This window comes from Cheilinus undulatus, linkage group 5 (assembly GCF_018320785.1).
Source record: "Cheilinus undulatus linkage group 5, ASM1832078v1, whole genome shotgun sequence".
Classification (NCBI taxonomy): domain Eukaryota; kingdom Metazoa; phylum Chordata; class Actinopteri; order Labriformes; family Labridae; genus Cheilinus; species Cheilinus undulatus.
Genome location: NC_054869.1, coordinates 29,551,854 through 29,574,561, shown reverse-complemented (window position 1 = coordinate 29,574,561; position 22,708 = coordinate 29,551,854). Strand labels below are relative to the sequence as shown.

The 22,708-nt window shown below is 38.3% G+C and overlaps 2 protein-coding genes and 1 pseudogene across 3 annotated transcripts; 1 reads left to right on the top strand and 2 right to left on the bottom strand.

Annotated features, from left to right (window-relative positions):
* Window positions 1–231: 231 nt before the first annotated feature.
* On the top strand, window positions 232–8,340 carry zgc:152968 (uncharacterized protein LOC564848 homolog). Of its 2 annotated transcripts, none has more exons than XM_041786551.1 (16): window positions 232–443; window positions 1,009–2,498; window positions 2,581–2,676; window positions 3,007–3,262; window positions 3,618–3,955; window positions 4,050–4,193; window positions 4,283–4,397; window positions 4,484–4,555; window positions 4,633–4,773; window positions 4,909–5,022; window positions 5,134–5,207; window positions 5,306–5,410; window positions 6,207–6,322; window positions 6,502–6,640; window positions 7,311–7,431; window positions 7,662–8,340. In XM_041786551.1, the coding sequence occupies exons 1-16, from the start codon at window positions 299–301 to the stop codon at window positions 7,748–7,750; spliced, it is 3,555 nt and encodes a 1,184-aa protein (XP_041642485.1). In that variant the 5' UTR covers window positions 232–298; the 3' UTR covers window positions 7,751–8,340. The 2 variants fall into 2 exon arrangements, with proteins under 2 accessions (XP_041642485.1, XP_041642483.1); XM_041786549.1 differs by having other exon boundaries at window positions 4,630–4,773.
* LOC121509296 (UDP-glucuronosyltransferase 2A1-like) lies at window positions 7,810–14,955 on the bottom strand. The gene is made up of 6 exons (XM_041786554.1): window positions 14,211–14,955; window positions 13,827–13,975; window positions 13,556–13,687; window positions 11,242–11,329; window positions 9,641–9,860; window positions 7,810–8,640 (listed from the first exon to the last, which is right to left on the bottom strand). The coding sequence occupies exons 1-6, from the start codon at window positions 14,932–14,934 to the stop codon at window positions 8,355–8,357; spliced, it is 1,599 nt and encodes a 532-aa protein (XP_041642488.1). The 5' UTR covers window positions 14,935–14,955; the 3' UTR covers window positions 7,810–8,354.
* A 3,097-nt stretch (window positions 14,956–18,052) lies between these two features.
* Window positions 18,053–22,380, bottom strand: LOC121509297 (annotated as a pseudogene).
* Between the last annotated feature and the right edge of the window lie 328 nt (window positions 22,381–22,708).

The following is a 22,708-nucleotide window of genomic DNA, read 5'->3' as shown; positions in this document are numbered from 1 at the left end:
GCATGCCTGTGCAGTAGAGCCATCTACCGGCGTGGAGGTATAATTGCAACAAAAACTACATAGTCCTACAGAAATCAAAAAATGTTTTTAATCGTAGCGTTAGGGACGTCGTTTCTGAAAAAAAGGATAACTTTTTAGGTGAAATTCATTTTTAAAACTTACAGTCCCGCGCCATGAGCGGAGCCTACTTAAATGGGGCTGACGTCACTTTACATCAGTCGAAATCCTCACCTGTAGGTCGGCGGCTAATTAGACAAACTCAACGGTTTTTCGCATCGTTAAAAGCGGAGATTTGCTAATGTTTCCGTCAGCTGGTCTTTTTGCGAATACAAACTGTCCTTTCACAAAACATGGGCTTTGTGAGCGGCCTCACTGTTTCTACAAACATGGCACAGAGCTGGATGTATTCGGTGACTGTAAATCATCGATAGTTGACCTCACAGGTTGGTACTTGACGTATGCTAGGTAGGCAAGGTTAGCTACAGCTCAAAACATTGGTCAAAGAAAAGTCCTTATAGTTAAAATATTGATACTCAATATATATTTACGAAGAAGCAATGTGTGACTCAAGGTGTAACTTTATTTAATATTTTTTTAAACTTTGCAGCTCAGTTGAACTTCAATATATGTTTGTATGAAAGCAGCCCTTAGCTGAGCAGCTCAGTTTCATAATGTGCTGTGAGATATTTAAATCACCGTTATGGCTTTTTTTGGTCAGAGGTAGCCAGGTAAATTGATCTTTTCATGGAAATGATTTGCTTTTAATTCTATGGCCATTTTATTTTAAAGTGCTTAATAGTTGTCCAAAGGGGAAATTTGCTGTAAGGTGTTTTTTTTTTAAATAAAAATACTTAAAAAAAACTATATTCAGTTGCTTAAAACAGTTTGAACACAAACATCATCAATCAGCTACCGATAACCACACCAGTACATAATAAAGTTGTACCCTGTATGACAAATGCTTACAAGTTTTCAAATGTACATCTTTGATATATTTCTCATTGACAGGAGACCAAAATGACTATCCATATGATTTGGCTGTATCAGTAAATGATGACACCAAAGATGACTGCCGTAAGCAGCTGGAGAGGCTCAACAAGGAGATTGAAACTGTGAGACACGAGGTGGAGCAGGAGCAGAGGCGATTATCCCACTATCAGACGGTACAGGCAGATAGCAGAAACACTCTACCAAGGTCCTCTGTTTCAAGGTCCAAGACAACCGGTAAAAACATTGACAAAGACGCTTTGTCCACAAGCTTTAAAAAGACAAACTCCTGTACAAGGAAGTATGTGGTTGACAACTCAAAACCAAGGACTGATTTGGAGTATGACCCTCTGTCAAACTTTTCTGCTGGCTTGCGGTCCTACAGCTCATCAGGGAAAGGGAAAGACTGTAAAAGTTTGAAAAGAGGAAGAAATGCTGTTCATTGTGTTGAAAAGGAGACGGTTGATTGTCAGGCTCCAGATCGACTTGATGGCTCTTATGAAGACTGTCAACTGATTATTGACGTTCCTTCCTCACCTGACAAGAAGAGAGGGAAAGCTAAAGATCATTGTGATTCTGTTCTTGACAAAGAAAAGGAATTCAAAGAGACTAAAGCTTCACCAATTTTACTTGATTCTCCACCGCTGCAACATTTGAAAACTGAGGTTACATCTCCACTTGCATCAAAGCTGAAAGAAAATAATGTTCAAAACAACTGTGGCAAAAGTCAAAGTTTGTCCAGTTTTCATGAGAGCAAAGAATGTGAAAATGTTTGCATTAATGGAAGTGGTATTGACTTTACTAAATGTTTAGAAGAAGAGGAGAGTAAGGAAATAAGTAATTTAAAAACTCCTGTAACACAAGTGGAGAAAAGTCCTAAACCTGCAGGTCCTCCTGCAACCACAGATCAGCACAATCAAAACCTGAACTACCTGGTGGTGAAAAAAGTACCCCAGAGTGCTAATAAGATGTATCCCCTGCAGCCTTGTTATTATCAGTCAAAGAATTCACTTTTCTATAAAGCTCCAGAGGTTCACACAGAAGTACAAAACCGGCATCATGTCACCCAGTCCACGACCACAGAGCAGCCAGCTCAGAATATGATAGGTGATCATTGGTCTTCAACAAATATTTTACCAACACAACAATTACATAGCCAGAAAACAAGCAAAATACTGGCGCAAGAGAAGACTTTTGTTAATCATTCTTCACTTGAAAGATCCCTGGATCCAGTCGAACCAGCCTCAGGCTGCAGCCAAGCTCAGGCTCAGCACAGTTCTTCAGCATCAAGATTGACAAACAAGGTTGAATCACCACATGCAACAACAGAGCAACCTTCTGGGACAGATTATAACAAAGAGGTTATAATCATTGAATCCAGCTCTGATGATGATGAGCTCAACTACTCAGATATAGAGCTGTCAGACAGTGACCCAATGGAGGAATGCTACAGGATCTTCATGGAAGCAAATGTTGAAGATAAGGAAAGTGTGGAGCATTGTGATGATTCTGTAAGTATGCTGTAGACTCTTTATCAGAGACAGAGGTTTCTTCAGCCATGTAAAGTTGTTAATCTGCTATTGTGATCTTCAGGTTAGAGCTATAAATGTGGAGGAGCAAACACTGAATGTCAAACCATCAGCAATGGCAGGAAGGAAGAGGGTGGCTCATGAAGTCAAACATATAGAGGTATGTTATTTTCATATGTGGAAAAATGACAAAATGATCCAAAGTCTTTGGAGGTAGGAGGAATTAGAACCAAAGATGATACTTAAACTAAAACTTTCATTCTTAAAGATGCATGCAGAAAAACTTTGTTCCTGTAAAATATATATTCAATTGTTTATGCGCACACATGAAGAATCTATGCATATTTTTTAAACTGTACAGTATTGTACCTTAAAACTATGCTCAAATTGGAGAATATCTCCAAATGACTAAGTTTGCAATGAGCTATAATAAACATGGGACTGCAAAATTATGCATAATTTCTTTTAATGTATTTACAATGTTGAGCAGTCTGCAGCTAAGAGCAGACCTCAACCTCAGGTGCTGGTTCCCTTGTGTGGACCTGCAGTGTCAGGATTTGCTCCCCAGCCCTCCATCACTACTAAGATCCAGCAGGTACAGCAGAGAGCCTCGATTCTTACCGCTTCAGTCAAGGGCAGCCAGGCTTTTGTTTCCTCCACCTGTCAGAGGAAGACAGAGACACAGAGTGTATCTTCTCTACCGACTCAAACTCCTGAAAACCTGCTGTCAGCTGCTGTCCAAAATGGTAAGTATTATTACGTTGTAGTGGCCAAGATTTTTTTAGATTCTATTGGAATGTAACTATCAGTAAGCGCCCGAATTTAAATATTAGCTAAATCGGATGGAAACATTATACATAAATTTCTTAATTTTATCATTATTAGAATATAGAAAACACGGACCCTAATTAACTAATACAGAAGTGAAAGACAAGTAATAATTCTGCACCATCTGGTTTTCATCATGTCTGTAGTTGTCAACATAGACCTACATAGATCAAGTTGTCGTTTTTCCTGTTTATGTAAATCTTAGTCATTTCTTTTTGTGGTTTATTTTTAGTGATCTTTAATGCATCACATCTTATTTGTTTTATTTCACAGCTGCCATGAACTACATACCTTTAGGAACTGCCATGATAGATATGGGAAGCAACGTACACTTGATCCTTCCTGAGGGCACCTTCCCTCTTTCTGTGACCTCCAGTTCCAGCCAAGTTACTTCTGTGCTAACTCCAATAACTCAAGTGTATACAAGCCCTGTCACCGTGAAACAAGCATACAATCCACCTTTACTTAACCCTGTGCAAAGGTACCGCACAACAGCACCTGTGCTCATCCCAGCACAGGTACGCAAACCCACATTCAACTCTACCTCAGCATTAGCACATCCAAGTCCAGTATCCTGTGCTCCTCAATCTGCTGCCAGTTCTACTGCTAAGGTGAAATGTAAAAACTGCCTGTTTGTTTTTATAGACAAAAGTAACTAAATTAAATGTACTATTCTTATACTATTAATGAGTTTCTTCTTTCCAGACAGTTCCTTCTAAACGTAAACTGAAGCAGCAGAGTGAGCCCCCAAAAGACAAAGTGCCCCACGCCATTAGACAGCGTTATGTTAACATGTTTACAGAGGAGTTTCTGAAAACATCAGCCAATGTCAATGAAGCCTTTGAAAAGGTGAGAATGTGCCACTTGATGCAAGTCTCTCTGACAGTCTTGCTATTAATGTTTCCTCTTTTTTCCATTTTTCTTTATGATGTTGACAGGCACTTGCTGAAGAGAAGACTTTGTACAATCGCAGTATCAACAAAATCAAATATCAGAGTGTTGTAGTGAATGCTTTAAAGAGGCTGAAAAACCAAAGTGCTGCTGTTGCCAAATGTGAGTATTTCTGGAAAACCTGCACTGTTATTAGTGAAATGTGCAAATGATCCTGACCACAGCAAATAATACGGCTTGATTTTTAGATCAAACCGAGGTCAACAGCCAAAGATCCAAGGGCAACATCCCACTTAACCTGAAGAAGTTTGAAGGAAATGGTAAGAATATAATTTTATGTTTCAAAATGTATACTCAAGTACTTTGACGGCTTTTAGTAAATTCATTCTTTCAGCAGATGACATGCCATTTTATGAGAGTTTAAAGGACTATATTTTGACTGAGGAAAGGCTGATTGAGAACAACTATCCTGTCAAACACCCTGAGAAACCTGGTTATGCCGTACTTTTCGCTGACTCAAAGAAAGTGAACACTGACTGTAAGTCAACTACAAGATGCTTTATTTGTATTTTGCCACTAGAGGGCATACTGAGCTCATGTCATGTGCATTTAGAATTGCTTTTGTCTGCACAGTCAATCTGATGATGTGCATTTTCCCGTTTTGTTGGTAAAGCCTGCAAGAGGGTCTGTTGCCGGTGTGGGGCCACATACTCTGTGAGCCAAACAGGCAAACATGTCCGTAAAGAGGAGTGTGTTTACCACTACGGTAAAGGAGTCACAAATAGAGGTAAGTAAAATACTTTCTATACTTTACAAACAAAAACAAGCCAAATATTTTGGGTTGTTATTTACTCTACACCTCCATCAGGTCACTGTGTACATATTTAATCATTAATAGTGCCAGGTGGAGTCGAAACCCGCTACAGTTGCTGTGAGGGTGTCATGGGAGCACCTGGATGTCAGGTGTTTCAGGTAGGATGAAACAAAGATATTCTACTACTTCCAAGTCCTTCACAAATTGAACAAATGATTTGTAGTATCAATTTATAATTTTGCTATTTCTGTAACAGCTGCATGTCCATGATTCCCTCAGCATGGATGGCTTTGTGTCAACCATTCCAAGAAAACCTTCAGATAGGAGCCGTCCTGGAGTCTATTCTTTGGATTGTGAAATGGTGATGCTGAGAATGTTCTTGTTACCAAGCACCAAACCCAACTTTACCACAACCCATTTGTAGGGTTTATAAGAGCCTAGGACTGGAAAATGTATCAGATTTTAAGAAAAATCAATAGATTTTCAAACTAAATGTAGGTTAAGAAAGTCATGTTTATATCTAAAGAGCTTATGCTTCCTGAAAATAACATTGTTTGTTTCCTCTGCCTTCATCTGGCTATTGCTGAGTTGAATGAACTGATTCAAAATAGATGCCAGGCTGAATGCTTAGTTAGCATTAGTATAGTGACCCCTGATTGGCCGGAAGATAATATTTTCTACATGTTAATTCTGAAAGGGGAATTATTTTATTCATTTTATTTAAACAACACTCTTAAATAGATTAACTCAGCATGATCACTTGCCTGTTAATAATGCCTCTGACATTTGGCATTTTGTCCAAGTAGATCTGACTCAGCACTATCTTGGTTTTTGCTTTTTCTTAAAAGAAAATAATTTTTATATATCATGTATTTTCATCCAGCTAATAAAACTGAAATTTATTTTTAGTTCTGCATAATACAGCCCCATTAGAGCCCCATGATAAAAATGTGGGTTGTAGAAACAGATACACAAGAGACACAATTTAACATTCAATATGAAACCAATAAATGACATTACTGCTTTGATACTAAACGGACAGATGTATAGATATGCATGCACACCTACCATACAACTATTAAACAATATGGTTTTATGGCTTATGAGTATTTAATGTCAGCATATACTCGGATATTAATGTATATTTTTCTTTATAGTGCTATACAATTCATGGTCTGGAGCTGTCCAGAGTGACAGTGGTGAACTCTAGTCTGCAAGTTATTTATGACACCTTCGTCAGACCTGATAATGAGGTTATCGACTATAACACCAGGTAATCTAATTGTTTTTTTCATACTCTTTTTGAAGACTGTGAAATGTGCTTACCTGTGCCACCTAACATGCCACCTAACATGCCAGCTCAAAAGAGATTAGGCTGTTTTATTTCTGCTATTTTTCTATGCATTTCTGATCAGCTACCTGCTCTGCCCATTTGACATTTTACTTCGCAAGGTTTTCAGGCATCAGTGAGAATGATGTGAAGGATAACCATACCTCCCTCAGAGAGGTGCAGAAGGTCTTATTGAGCTTCATTAAAGCTGACACCATACTGATTGGACATGGCCTTGAAACAGACCTCTGCGCCCTGAAGGTGATTACTTTCAGCTTTTTCCAGAATTATTTGTTAAGTTATTATCTGTTGCAGGCCTGGCTCACCAAGCATATAAAAAAGTATTGCAAGACCACTAACAACCATGGCACAAAGTCACTTAAATCAGCTTTTTTTTCCCCTTTTCTGATATTCAGTTTGAACTTCAGTAGATCAACTTGACCATATAAACATGCTTAAATGTGTTTGTTTCTGCCATTTTATTGACTGTTTATATTGAATTATTAGCAGTTGAACAGATGTACCCAATTAAGTGATTAGTGAGTGATTACTCCATGTATAATAGAGTTGCAAAATGTGAAGCTCAATAAAAGTAGAAAACCTCAATTTATTGAAGACACAAACACTGCTATAAATCTGGGTCACAGATGACTGAATACTTACTTTTTTAACAGCTGCTTGAGATTTTGAATAATAAAAAGCAATATTCTAAAAATAAAGAGAGAGAGAACTAAGAAAAATGTGACTGGTTCAAAGTTGCATTGACCAAGTGAAAGCGTGATTAGTGGTTAAAAGGTTTAAAATGGGTTTTGAAATCAGATGACGGCATCCTTTTTTGCCTGTACCTCTGTCTCATGACTGTTGGGTATATTTTACATTATCCAATGACCTACACCCAGGGATAAGCCTTAGACATCTCTGTTTCCTTTAGTTGCTTCATGGGACTGTGGTGGACACATCAGTCATCTTTCCCCACTGTCTGGGCCCCCCTCACAAACTCACCCTCAACAGTCTCACTGCTGAATATCTCAGGAGGATCATCCAGGAGAGTGGTGGGTCAGCGTTGATAACTGCAGCAAACACATGTTTCACTGTTGTTGAATTTAATTGCCTGTTAAGTTTACATCCCATTACAGGACAGAAACTACTTTATTGCAGAAATAGATGTTGTAATTAGACTACATCCATTGAGCATAACTATTAACACAGGTCTAATAATGTCTGAAATGCCTGATAGATACTGTGTAAATTTCTTAAAATATCCCATTAATGTTTCTCCTAGTGTGTGGACATGACACTGCAGAAGATGCTGTTGCCTGCATGGAGCTTATGTTGTGGAAGCTTAAAGAAGATGGAAAACTGAAGAAATGATTTAATAAAACATAATCCTTTCCTCTGCATATGAAATAAAAAGAACGGGAAGCTATTGGGAAATTTTTATAGCCACATTTATTTTTTTGTGAAGTTCTGTTACATAGGAGGGCTTTTCATTTTTAGTTTAATCACTGATTAATGACCATTTTGAATTTCTTTGTTATATTTTTATTTGTAGCCCATATGTCATAAAATATGTGGTATCACTGTACCAAGACCATGAAAGGGTGTCCTGTTATCAGCATAATTCAAATAAAGGCAATGAAAGTATTCTTGTTTTTTTTTTCTCTTCAGCCTATACCAGCCAATCAGCATTCAGCTTTTAATATCAAATTTGGTGCAGGTGCAAATCAGTGTGCACCTGTCACTGATTGGAGTAATTACTGCAGGCTATAAAAAGCTCTGACAAGGAGGAGGAGTTACAAAGTGTGTTTGTACTTGTGTAAAAATGGCTTTCACTCTTTAACTGAATGTACAGATTAAAGAAAGTGTATCTTTAGGAACGTTGCTCAAACAAATCATACAGTTCTAAATAAGCACACCCTACTTCACCAAATATTAGATGATTTGTTTCAATATTTCTAGTTCTTCTACAAGTCTTTTACTCAGCTTTTTTCTTTACATTTCTCCTTCTACCACAGCACCTCCTGAAGCAGAATTTGCATGTCTTAATGAGGATGAAAATCATGAGCAGCACAATGGAGAGGAGAAATGCCAGGACATCCAGGCTGTGATACTGATACCAGGTGAGCTCATGGGCCTGCACCCTGAGGTGCTTGGCCCCTTTGTTTCTCATGGTGTATTCAATCCAGAAAACAGCTTCATCTAGAGGCTTCATTGGTCTGTCATGGTGAATGCTGGACAGCCGCATGGCATTCTCCTTGTACCTATGAAAATAAATGAACAGAGGTCAAAGTGTGGTTATATTATGCATTTTACAATATAATTATATCAAATTAACATTTTTCCATAAGGATTCATTGGCCTCAGGTTTTTCCCAGTTTTTGATTCAATTTGAAATTGTTATCTTAGCCAGGTTGCAAACAGTGAGATGTTTTTACCTTTCTGCGGGTGTGTGTGTGTCTGTCTTTTGGCAACTTATCTCTCAAACTACTGGAACCATCAGCCCTACACTTGTTTAGCCAATTTGGACCTGCATGCTGAATGGCCTTTGGTGATTGCAGCAGTTTTAAAGCTCCAAGTGCTTACTTCTTTGCTATTTCATTAATTATTTTCACTGTCTATTGCCAACTAATGTGTACATCTTGTTCTTTTAGCACTTTGATGGCTGATCATCTTCCTTAAGAGTCATAAATTCTTATTATTCAAGCAGGTGCTCTCCAGTTCTCATGAAATAACATAAAATATGAAATTCTGATTTTGCATGGCAACCATCATTATGTGCATGCTTCTTTAACAGTAAATATTATACCTTGAACCAGGTGGGAAATTTCCCTACAGTGTAAAGTTTCTATATTGGGCCCCTTTATTGTCGCCGTCTCGATACACCTGCCTGTGTATCAGTACAGTGTACTGTACCGTGTTACTCAAAACAGCACTGTTAATGGGAAAGATTTCGCAGTACTTTAAAGGGTAATTTTGCTATTTTGTCTATACTTTTGTGTTTCTGTGCAACAGATTATTCTTTGTTTCTTTTTAATTTAAATGTTGAATATAAGACACAATTAAGGGAAAGGCCATGTAGTGTTTAGCAATCTCTGACCATGAAACTCAGGTTTTAATGAACTTTGTCCTACTGCATTATGTAATGGCTCTTTTATGGCATGTCGGTCATCTTGCTTCAGTGTTAATGATGTAAAGTTGCTTCTTAGGCAGAAAGGCAATATATATATTGTCTAATATATTAAGGTGGGTAAGTAAACTTACGATTTCTTGTTTATGACAGCGTTGACTGCATCCCTAAGGTCCTCTGTCTTTATGAAGTTCAAGTTTAAGACAATTGCTGCTCCCTTAGCCTCAACGTGGACCAGGTTATCAGGCTGGTCAGCAAACATGGGCAAGCCCACCATGGGAACTCCATGGTAGATGGCCTCATAAATCCCATTTGTGCCACCATGGGTGATGAAAGCTCTGGCCTTAGGGTGACCTACAGAAAAAATAATTAAACACACAACTTTAATCCAATCAGGACCAAGAGTCTATTACTGTTGACCATTTTACACATTATTTATTTCTGCCTTAATCTCAAAATCAGAATGTAAAAAATGACCTGACTTCAGTTTTTCCCCTACCATTCTATAAGGGGGGTGCCACGATGGGAAACATTGTTAAAATCAGCCACTGTTGGGCTCATGTCTGCACCAGTTCCCTCTTCATCTGCTCACCACAGCAGGCAGACATATGCATGGTCCCTCACAGGTGTGTGGGGGCAGGTGAGCCGTGAATATTGGAGGGGATCAGTTCTTATAAAGACTATGACTGAGCAGCCCATCCGCAGGTTACCTGATGATCATTTAATAATTTAAAATTCATTTATCTGGGATCAGTAAACTGGTGGATGACCCCTTTTGTCTTTTTATTCCTCGTGTGCATGTTTCTAATAGCGCCTGACACTATTGGCAATATTTATGATCATTATTTACACTCATAAATAAACCTCGTCCACATGCAGATTACGACAGAACCTCTTCAACCTCTGTAAAGGTAGGAGTATTGACAAAATATCACACAGGGATAGAGACAACAGGAGATAGAGACATGCATGTGTGTGGAAAGTAATAGTGAAGAGAGAGAAAATGAGTAGATAAAATCAGTGGAGAACAATCATCATAAAGAACATTTACCAAAATACAGAATCTTACCTATTATAAATATGTTATATGTTACAATAAATGGTTTCCTAAATAGTTTTTTGGTTATTTATTTGTTAATTCTTTCAGATGTCAGACTCATTTGCATGTGGGGAGGCCTTTCAGACAGCACAGGTTAACTTTACACTTAATATTGGTATGAAACAGTCCTAAAGTTGCTCCTGATGTGGCAGGAAGGCAAAAAACTTCATTTCTAACCCTGTCATTCTTACATGGATGAATATACTAATAGGTAGATGTTATACTGACAGCAGGAATCACATGAACATCGTGATTCCTTCAAGTGTTTGTGTCGGTGTCCAACTGCCCCCCCCCCCCAAAACAAACAAACAAACAAACAAAAAGCTGTAAACCAAGGGGAAACACTGGACTTATATGGGGTGTAACCTTGACTTGCAGCTTTTTTATACTGTATTGCAAAATTGTCATTTCTGGATATGGTTTATCTCATGATTATACAATAGATAAAGTCTTTATACCTGAAATGGTGTTCTATCATTGGCAAAAGAAAAACAACCCTTACCCTTTGTTTCCCATATATTGCTCTGGAATTTCTATTTTAAAACTTAATAGTTACAAAGATTTTGTAGATACTTCCTGATGACAAGTGACAGTGTCAAAAGCGTTCTCTATAGCTTTTGTTAATGCTTTACTTGCCCAATAGGTCATTCTGGGGAATCCAGTCATATAGCCTGGTGTTGGCACCGAGTTTGGTTGGTTTTTTCCCACCGTATCTCCACAGCACCTGTAATCCCATGGAAAAAGACCAAAAAATGATAACTCAGGGCATATTTTATATCATGCCTATACTCTGGAGTATTAAATTAATTATTAAATAATATTTGCTCAAAACAAATGATGATGATGAAATGATGTTCAGATATGTTTGATATGTGTTTATGATTGACAATTTATTTTAACTTGTTTTTCTTGCTCTTTTTTCTTGTCTCAATATCCCAAATTAATTCAAGACTTAACAGAAATGTGTCACATTAATAACTTTTAATCCATGACTGCACACCATGGTTCCCTGCTGACCCATCTCACTTTAAATTTCTGAGTTTGAAAACACAAGAGCAACAAATGACCTTTCTTCAAAAACAACTACAACTAGCTGGAACAAGAATATGCATATTCTGAGTGGGAAAGCTTTACTTTTATATATTTAAATTATTCAAATCAAAATTCAAAACTCTGGAAATTTCTCAGGAAATAATTAAAATGAAATCTAACCTCTTGTGATTGCTTTAAACATCAGGGAGAGAGAAATGGTTTTAATTGAATATTAATTTGTTTAAAAGCAACAAAAAAGCTAAATGTGGTTCATCACCAAATCCCATAATTTTTGTGGCTGTGTCTTTGCTTTCAATAGATGCGTAGCTTCACTTGACACTTAATTTTAAAGCAGCTACTTCTCATTTTGCATGGGGGGATAGTTATGTCACCAGTCAAAGCATGGCATTTACTAATCTACACAAGTGGCCAAATTTGTTAGTACCCTTCGGCTAAAGACAAAAAACCCACAGTGGTCACTGAAATAACTTGAAACTGACAAATCTCATGATACATTTAAAAAATACTCAAAGTTAACTAATGAACATCAGACAGTGCTTTTAAATTATGGTTAAACAGAATCATCAAAAGAATGATGGCACCTTTAACTTAAATTAGTTTGCACAACCTTTTGAGGTGATCACTGCAATCAAGCAGTTTCTTTAACTCTCAGTGAGACATCTGTACCTGTCCACGGGTATTTTGACCCACTCCTCATGAGCAGACTGCTCCAGCTGTCTCAGGTTTGAAGGGTACCTTCTCCAGACTGCATGCTTCAGCTCCTTCCACAGATATTCAGGATTTAGATCAGCGCTCATAGAAGTTTTGGAGGACCCATGACCTGTGACTGAGGCCAAGCTTTCTGATGCTGGGCGGCATATTTTGCTCTAGAATGCTTTGATAGTCTTAAGATTTTATTTTACCCTGCACAGATTTGAGACACCCTGTGCCACATGCAGCAAAGCAGCCGCAGAACATAACCGCCTCCTCCATGTGTCCCAGTAGGTTCAGTGGTCTTTTCCTGGTATGCTTCATTTTTGCGTCTGTGAACATAAAGCTGATGTGACTTGTCAAAAGCTTCAGTTTTGTCTCGTTTGTCCAAAGGATATTCTCCCAGAAGCTTTGTCAATATGCATTTTGGCAAATTCCAATATGGATTTTTTTATGATTTGCTTTCAAAAGTGGAGTCTTCCTCAATCATCTTCCATTAAGTCCACTTTGGCTCAAACAGTGGCAGATGGTGCATTCTAACACTGATGTACCTTGACCTAGGAGTTCACTTCTTATCTCTTTGGAAGTTGTTCTGGGCTCTTTGGTTACCATTTGTATTATCTGTCTCTTCAATTTGTCATCAGTTTTGCTTTTGTGGCCTTGTCCAGGGGGGTCAGCTACAGTCCTATAGACCTTAAGCTTCTGAATAACATGTGCAACTGTAGTCACAGGAACATCAAGCTGCTTGGAGATGGTCTAAAGCCTTTACCTTCAACAGTCTTATAATTTCTTTCTAATCTCTTGGGGCAACTTTCTCCTTAGCTTTCTGTGATCCATGTTCAGAGTGGTACACACAATGATACCAAACAGCACAGTGGCTACTTTTCACCCGTTAAATGGGTGGACTGACTGATACATACCTTAGTTTAACATGTCCCTATGGTCAAATTATTTTACATCTTTTCTCAGGGTACCATCATTTTGTCCAGGCCAGTTTCAGTAATATTCAGTAACTTTTTATTTGTTATTGCTTTTGTCAGTTTCATGTTATTTCAGTGACCATTGTGGGCTTTTCTTTTTTTAATGGAAGGGTACCAACGTTTTTTCCTAGGTGAATAATTGCTGAAAAATAAAACCCTTCCATTCTTTACAACAGATGCTTCTAATTGCTTGGCACTGTCTTAATTGAGGCTGCACTTTCTCTTACCTTTTGTGGGATCTGAGCGAGGGCTGAGGCTATCATATTTCCTCTCTCTTCTGTGATGTTCTGAATAAACGATCCTAAAGTAAAGATCACAATTCCAGCATCGCCAGAACTTTGTACAAACTCTTCCATATCCTGCAACAAAAACAGTTGTAAAAGTGCTCAAAAGCTTGCCTTTTTCTATGATGGCATTTTTTTCATTATATTTTAAGATTAAATGCTGAGGAGATGTGAATAATGATGAATAAGATTGTTACAGTGAAGAAAGCCCTACCTCTGGTAAAGGTTTAGCAGGTCTGCAGTGGATTCCACCAACAAATTTGAAGTTTGGGAGGAAAGGCCGAGGGAACTCAAAATCCCAGTAGGTTCGTATTAACCAGAGATCTGCTCTTCCCATCATCTCACAAGCACTTGTCGGTGTTCCTGACATCATAAAAAAATGGATGACAGGTGCTCATTACAAGTATCAGTAATTATGAACGGGTTGCTGTTTATGTTTCTTTTATTGACTGATGTAGTTGTTGAAAGTGACTGAAAATACTACATGAATTCAATGAAATCTCTGTGAAATCTCTGAGTCCCTAGTGCTTAATCAAAACCATCATTTGACTTCAGTTGGTTTGTAAGAAAAGTATTGTTACAGGATGGTGTTGCTCACCTTTGTAGTCAGAGTAATATTTATTGAGTTCTTTCCAATAAACATCGTATATGGCAAGGTCTTGCAGTGCATAGAAAAGGAAGTTCCACACCCTCTCTGGGAAGTCCATCTCGTCAGTCAGTTTGCTCATTGTGCCCGGGACAAATGAAGGTGGTGCTGGTAATTGAGCACAATATCTCTCCCAGTTATGGGCTAGAGAAAAGCGCAGGGAGAACACCAATGGGATGTCCAGTAAATCTGCCAGTAAGTCACTACCTGGATAGATTGGGTCAGAAAAGAGAAGGTCATATTTTGCCTCCCTCAGCTTTGCCATGACAGTTTCTGATTTCAGCACTCCGTCCAAGCTCTTAAGAGAAAACTGCAAGTCGGTCCTCATTATATCCATGTATTTGATGTAAGTCTGCAGGTAGCTCAAATGGTCAATCTCATACATTGAAAAGTGAAGGTATTCTTCAAAAAATGCCACCATTTCTTCCAGCGAGGCAGAGACATTGAAAGGTTCATAGCCAAAGCGTGAAGGCTCACTAGAGTTCATGAACATTGAAGAACTCGGCACAAGAACCGTCACCCTGTGTCCCCTGTTGATCAGTGTCTCCAGCACAGGCTTCATGTTAATCCAGTGGCTGCCTTCGGTGTACCACACCAAAATGTTCCCTCCATTTGCGCTCCATGTGGCACAAAGAAGCAAAAGGAGGGAAAGGGAGAAACACTCCTCTTGCTTCATAATGCCTGTGTCAAATGGAGAGCTCAGTCTATGCTAAAGCTAAAGCTATGCCTAGGGAAATGATTAACTATTGAAGGTGAACTCTGGCTCCTCTTTGTACTCCCTGGCATGCTATGACAGTGAGAGGTTAAAGATAATTGGGTACATTGGTTATGCAAAAGAGTGATATTTCTCCCCTGTACCAGAAATCAACAGACGAAAGTAAAGATTCATATTAATATTTTGTACTTTTTCTTGTTGATTAATAATTACTCCACCCAAATGGGCTTGGACTTAATGGTATTCTCTGATGAAAGTCTTCAGACATGTGAGTCCCGTTCAAGACTTTTATAGACTATTTTTGACCAATAAGAGATGGATTGAGAGCAACTATTCTTTTCAGCAACTTTAAACTCCTTAAAGCTGACTCTAAAAGATTACAATGTGATGCAAACTTTAAAAATACTGAATGAGAAAGTTTTTTTTTATACATTGTATATATCACTAGAGAACATGTTAAAATTGGGTTGTTTGCTTATTGATGCATTTGTTAGCTTCTGTTGTTGAAGCGGAGTATTTTTTGCTGAATTGGCAGACATCCATATATAGGAATACCATTATGGCATTGGGAAAATAGCAGGGGGTGTATTTGTACCGCACCAATTCGGTACGTGCCTCTCGGTATGGTACAGACATGTACCGAACGGATACATGTGGAACCAATCTCATACACAGAAGGAAAACCAAAGAACAACTAGAAAAGCACTTGGAGAGCGCAGACCCTTTGCCATTAGCCTTATCTCCCAATAGTAAAGAATCCTTTAAAAAATTCCTGGATCCAGACGGTGATCTGGATCACTCACAAAACAGCATCAGTTCTTTCTTATGCCATTAATGACATTTCCTAAAAATTTCATCAAAATCCATCCATAAGTTTTTTAGTTATGTTGCTAAAAAACAAACTAACAAACTTACTAACAAACCCTGCCGATCACATAACCTCCTTGGCGGAGGTAATTAACTGTCTCACTGTCCTGGCAACCACACAACCACAGCAAATGACAGCAACAGCCTGAATATTCCCAGATGAAAGTGTCCTGTTTAGGAACCCTTTGTTTCCCAGTAAAATGCAACATTGTACAAAGACAACAACAGTAGCGCTGACATTATTCAGCAGTGTTGTTGTGACAGCACGTCGTCCAGCAGATCAAAGCATTTGAAAACGCACCACTCAGATAAGAACGTCACTGTAACGAGGAGGAACAACAAAAAGTCTCACCAGCTGGTTATGAATTTCCCATGATTAAAGATCTTTGTAATATAACAATGGTGCTTTGGTTTTGTGAAACATATAGATTTTTAATGCGGACCTTCAACTGTCAGCGTCAGAGGAGGGGGAGAAGGGACTCCATCATGTCTGCAGCTGTGTCATAGGTAAAGTTATCCTCAGATTTCACGCGGCTCTAACCTCTTTATCCTCCAAGATGGGCTGACAAGTTCTCCCAAACTTTGTAGTAGGTCCCATTGGTGAAAAAAGTAATCCAGTGCTGAAGTCCATGTTGAAATTGGCAGGATTGATGCTAATTAGCATACTTAACTTACAGTTGTATGATGATGTGTTCAAGTTAGATGGGAAATTTTAGTGTTTAAAAAAGGTGTATCAGTATGTCAATATATCAATTAAAAATAACCTAGTAATTAAAAAAATGTATTTATTTATTAACAGTTTTCGTCATTGAAGTTCTTTAAATTTATACAGCCTATTTCTTTTTATATTATCCAATTTTTAAAAAACCTGTTATTATTTGCTTTAATTACTGTACCGAAAACGTACCGAACTCTGACTTCACAACCAAGGTACATACTGAACCGAAATTTTTCAATACCGTTACACCCCTAGAAAATAGTAAGAAAAACAATGGTACAATCTTCTTACTTAGCCATATCAGTCTCCTTCTGAGGAATCCAGAGGTGGTCCAGTTTGTTTTCCTGCATGCAGCGTTTGACCACATTCTGTATATGAGTTCCAATGATGAAAATCAAACTTCTTCAATAATGCCAGTCAGCATTCATCATGACTTAGAATTGCTTCAAATGTTGGTTATGATTCTTCAAGGTTTAAAGATAATTTTTTTATCGAGTATTTATAAATATGGTTGACTTTAAATTTATCCAATAAATATTCAGTTAAAAGTGGGCTTTCAAAGTCACACCCCAGGTGAGGTATACCTAGCTCCAAACATGCTGACGTTCTATCTCTACCATTTATTGATCAATATTTGAAATTGCCTTAACTTTTTCTGCTGAGTATTTTTCATTTTATTGTAAAGGTAATGTTCAGTTATCTTCCAGCTTACAGTTGGTGTTTTATGGAATAGAGGTAGATGCATCAGCTGTCTTTACCCTAAGTTTTGGTCTTTCATGAACTACTGTCTGCTGCCCATAACAGGCCCACTGCTAAGTATCAAAAGGATCTACCAAGAGAGCATGAAGTGAAAATGGATTTTACAGCCAACAAACAAGTGTTTTACTGCTTTATTTGAATGATTGTTAGGGTTAAGCTCAACAAGACATCTGAAACTAAAGAAAATTCAACAAATTCTTAAATTCAAATATGGATGTCGATCATGTTAGACTTTAACAGCTAAGTGTAAAGTCTAAAAAAATCATCCTCCCACAATCTTTTTATTCAAAAATGGCTTATAAAAATTTTTACGTCAAGGTTTTTCAGTAAGGATTTTTTTGATTAGTCATTATTCTGGTGGAAAGGTGCAATTAGTAAATATATGTTAGCACAGTATTCCATATTTGCATTCAGTTTGCTTTTCTACACTTATACTAGCTGTCATCTTTTACATTTTTAAGCAAACAACATGACAGTGCAGGGATACCGATGAGCATGCAGTTACTAGCATTTGAAGGAAACACAAACAATGAGATGAAATAGCAATAATCAATAAAAAGATCTTCATATGACAGAAATTTATGTGGATATATTGCATAGAGGTCAATGTTCTGATCACCACCTTTCAGGCTTACCCTATCTGGAACCAAGGAATATGGAGAAACAGATTAAACAAATATTAGTAGTCAATCTTTGTACTCAACTCAATCATGCTGATGATGGCTGGAGCAAAAAAAGACTGCCAACAAAACATGTACTCATTTTAAAGATGCTCTCTAATTTTTGTCAAATGGTTGTTTGTGTTTTTCTTTAGAAATCAATCAGCCTTTCTTTTTGTTGTACTTTTTGTCCCACAGCACTTCCTGAAGCAGAATCTGCAGGTCTTGATAAAGATAAATATCAGCAACAGATCAATGGAGAGGAGAAATGCCAGGACGTCCAGACAGTGATACTGATACCAGGTGAGCTCATGGCTCTGCACCCTGAGGTGCTTGGCGCCTTTGTTTCTCATGGTGTTTTCGATCCAGAAAACAGCTTCATCTAGAGGATTCATTGGTCTGTCATGGTGGATGCTGGACAGTCGCATGGCATTCTCTTTGTACCTGTGGTGGTGAATAAACAACAAGCTAGTTGTCAGATCCATGCAAACTCTGACATAGCACCTTTATGTTATGTTATGTCATCAAGTTGCCTCTGGATTATACTCTAAATACACACTGTAAGACAACAACTCTAGAGAGCCTTTAACTGATTTTTAGATTGGTTAAGGAACTTACGATTTATCATTGATGACAGTATTGACTGCATCTCTAAGATCTTCAGATGTCATGAAGTTGATTTCCATGGTAACTGCAGCTCCCTTAGCCTTCAGATGGGCCATGTTGTCTGGCTGATCACCAAACAAGGGAATGCCCACCATGGGAACACCGTGGTAGATGGCCTCGTAAATCCCATTTGTGCCACCATGGGTGATGAAAGCTCTGGTCTTGGGGTGACCTGATGGACACTGAAATTATTAATCACACTGTGCATTCAGACACCAGTCACTTATAAACAGCATGTGCATTCTGCTGCAGAGGGTCTCTGAATCAAAATAATAACAAAAGATGAAGAGAACTGCTGCTCTGCTCCGCTCACCTCAATTGCTTAATTCTCCTTTGAGAACTCTGACAAAACTGCTCTCCATCTGGTGTATTTACTAAACAGTGAAGCAATGCTTTGATCTCATGGATGGATTTCACATAACCAGTGAAAAAGCTTTTAAAAGTGTTCCTCCAGGTTAATGCTGCAAGCTGCTAAAAGAAATCACCTCTGGTATCACATGTAGTGTGAACAAAGACTGACACCTGAAACAGTGTCATCTGGTAATGTATTGAAAAAATGATGATGGTCATAATTGAATTCTTTTACTTTAAGTTAAAGCCAGCTGAAATATATCACAAAAAATTGAGGAAACTGTGTTATTAGCAAGTTTTGATTAAGCAGAGCTTTTTCTTTGCTCGCCACACATCTGTGACACAACATCAAGGGCAGCACCTGAACAAAACTTGAAGTGTAATAGCAATGGTTCTGTGTATTCATGCCAACATGCTTTATTTTTCTTTTTCAACTTTTAAATAAATTCATCCTGTTTAGGGAGTTTTAGCTAAAATAATATCAAATGTAAAGGGCAGGATATTCTGTGACTTTTAAAATAAGAAGTCACCAGACCTGCTGTAAAAGGCTTGCCCAGTAAATCTGTTGAAACCTCTACTCACCCAGGAGATCGTTCTGAGGGATCCAGTTGTATAACATGGTGTTTGCACCCAGAGTTTCTGGTTTTTCTCCACTGTATCGCCACAGCACCTATAAACACAAGTTAAATTATTATTAAACTTGTGCCTTACTTGCAATTTATGATCACGTTGATGTGATTAGACTTACAAATACATGCTAAGATGTGCAGATAATTTTTTTGTTTGTTTGATAACTTAAATCCTTTTAGCTTGAAAAGGGAGAATCTCATTGATTTATTTTATTATTTATATTAGCCTCTTAAGATTTGTATTCTTCTTCTATGTTATTTGTTTCTGCACCAAGCCAAATGTAAAATGTACTTGCCAATAAAACTTTGTTGATTCGTTTTTTTAACAATGCATATGTAGAGATTTTAACATTTATTTGTTCCCCACAAATGTAAGATATCAAGGGAATATTAACCAAATAATATTTTAACATAGCGCACACCCCTGACTCACGCGAGCGACACAGACACACACAGCTGGAGTGCACACACACACACACACACATGAACAGCGCTGACGCTGATCCTCCTTGGTCAGAGAGGAGCTTTAACGAAGGAGGAAAAAGTTCAGGCATTCTGAAACTTATGCACTCAGCAGATGTTAGACTGAAGTCTGAACTACCAACGTGTTAGCATGCATTTCAGAGCAAGTGTGTGCGTGAGTGTCGTGTCTTTATCGCACAAGTCCGAGTCAAGTCTTAAGTCACTGATGTGTACGACTTAAGTGCGACTCACACCCAAGTCATGGACTCGAGTCCCAGGCTATGTGCATTACACTTGCAAAAGCCTTTTCTTTATTTATAAAGCCCCTTCCCCTTTTTCTTTGTATAGACTCTAATGAGCTTGTTGGACCTTTTCATCGACTCTCGTTTCCCCAAAGTTTTCAAAACCAGCAATGTTCCTGAATATCCTGTCATATCCTTGCATCCCGCCTGTGCTTATCTGACTTAGTTAGCCAGTTTCAAAGTGTATCATGAAAGTATTTCCCAGGTCAGCGCTGCTAGCTCTGGGGTTGGCAGCCCATTTTTGCAATAACCAGCTTTTTTTTAAACACCCTTTGCAAAAAAAGGGCTTGCAAATCAGCCACCAAATCCATGTATTCTTGTCTTTCAGCCATTGTGTTAAAAACATAGCTACCTAAATATCTGTAACAGTCAAAATCACTAAAAAATCTCAACATCCTGAAAAGACATTCACATTTATCAATTAACACTTCTTGCAACAATATGCAGATAACTAGTTACCAGAACTATTAGCCCAGTCCACTGACTAAGCAGGCCTCAGTAAATTCTGACATGCAGCAAGGCCTGCTTGAAGCCATGTCAAAGTATTCACCCATCATGTCAAACTAAGAACCTAACTGATCAAATCGGCTGTTCTTATTTACTTCAACTGCAGAGAAATTCAGCTGAGATTCTGCACATTTCAGGCAGTTAAATAATAACATTCCCACACTACATCAGAAAAGTTGGATGCTGTTAAAACCACACTCTTTTCAGTAGAATTGTAAAGAATCATGACCTGACCTTCTGAGGGATCTGAGAAAGTCCAGTTGCTATCATATTTCCCCTTTCTCTTGTCATGTTTTTGATCATTGATCCCAAAGAGAAGACCACAACACCAGAGTCTCCAGAGCTTTGCACAAACTCCTCCATGTCCTGCAAGAACAGTAACATTATCATTAAAGAAAAAAACAATGCTTTTGTTTTTCTTTTCTTAATATAATGAAACAAAAACAGGCATGAGATGATTTATGAGCCTCACCTTTGGCAAAGGTTTAGCAGGCCTGCAGTGGATTCCACCAACAAATTTGAAGTTTGGGAGGAAAGGCCGAGGGAACTCAAAATCCCAGTAGGTTCGCATCAACCAGATATCAGCTTTACCTAACATCTCACAGGCACTGGTGGGTTTTCCTGTCATAATACAGAGTAATGGATGACAGCTGCCCTTTGAAAACCTAACATGAATCAGAATTGAGTTTTATTACAAAGTAGTTTTCACTGACAGTTGTACCAAGACTATCAAGTTGCTGACCATTGTGGCTAATTTACTCACCTGTGTAGTCTGAGTAATATTTATCCACTTCTTTCCATATGTTGTTTGCTTGCATGATGTCCTGCATTTGGTAAAAGAGAAGGTTCCAGACTCTTTCCATGAAGGTCATCTTGTCAGTCAGTTTGCTCATAGCTCCAGGTACAAATGAAGGTGGAGCTGGTAGCTGGCCGCAATGTCTCTCCCAGTTATTTGCCATGGTAAAGCGCAGCGTAAAAACCAGAGGTACTCCTAATATATCTGCTACTAAGTCACTGCCCAGGAGAAAGGGGTCAGAAAAGAGAAGATCGTATTTTCACTCCTTCAGCTTCATCATGATGGTTTCTGATTTCAGCACTCCATCTAAAAGCTTCAACATAAGCTCTATGTTGGCCTTTATTATCTCCATCATTCTGTAGTAAATCTGCCAATAGCTCATGTGGTCACTGTCATATATATTAAACTGAAACATCTCTTCCATTAACTTCTCCACCTCCTCCTTTGTTACAGAGACGTCGAATAGTTCGTAGCCGAAGCGTGAAAGCTCACTGATGTTCATAAACATTGAAGAGCTCGGCACAAGCACTGTCACCTTGTGTCCCCTGTCGATCAGTGTCTCCAACACAGGCTTCATGTTAATCCAGTGGCTGCCTTCGGTGTACCACACCAAAATGTTTCCTCCATTTGCGCTCCATGTGGCACAAAGAATCAGCAGGAGGGAAAGGGAGAAACGCTCCTCTTTCTTCATACTGCCTGTGTCAAGTAGAGAGCTCACAGTCCCCGTGCCTTGTGTTAAAGCTACTCCTGGAAAATAATAAACAAATCAAAACTGAACACTGGCTCCTCTTTGTACTGCATGATCCAACCAAAGTTAATGATAGACGTTTAAGATAATGGTTGTAAAATAACGAGCCAACACTGAATAATAAAAGGAGTCTGACCTGTGCCACAAATTCATAAACAGGAAGTGAGCCGAGACTTCGGATCCCCATTCTCTATTTTGAATGAAGAGAGGAGGTTACCCCCAAAGGTGTGATTTTTTCAGCTCAGTGGGCTAGAAAACACTTGTGTAATCT

Bases quoted from the DNA above. Each gene is read 5' to 3' on its own strand.
- zgc:152968 (XM_041786549.1), top strand. From the start codon at position 299: ATGTTTCCGTCAGCTGGTCTTTTTGCGAATACAAACTGTCCTTTCACA. The intron at 4,774-4,908 runs GTAAGTCAACTA...TTGTTGGTAAAG, and splicing joins AAAGAAAGTGAACACTGACT to CCTGCAAGAGGGTCTGTTGC. The intron at 6,641-7,310 runs GTGATTACTTTC...TGTTTCCTTTAG, and splicing joins CAGACCTCTGCGCCCTGAAG to TTGCTTCATGGGACTGTGGT.
- LOC121509296 (XM_041786554.1), bottom strand. From the start codon at position 14,934: ATGAAGCAAGAGGAGTGTTTCTCCCTTTCCCTCCTTTTGCTTCTTTGT. The intron at 11,330-13,555 runs GTAAGAGAAAGT...ATGGGATTACAG, and splicing joins TCGCTCAGATCCCACAAAAG to GTGCTGTGGAGATACGGTGG. The intron at 8,641-9,640 runs GTAAGTTTACTT...TTATTTTCATAG, and splicing joins GCTGTCATAAACAAGAAATC to GTACAAGGAGAATGCCATGC.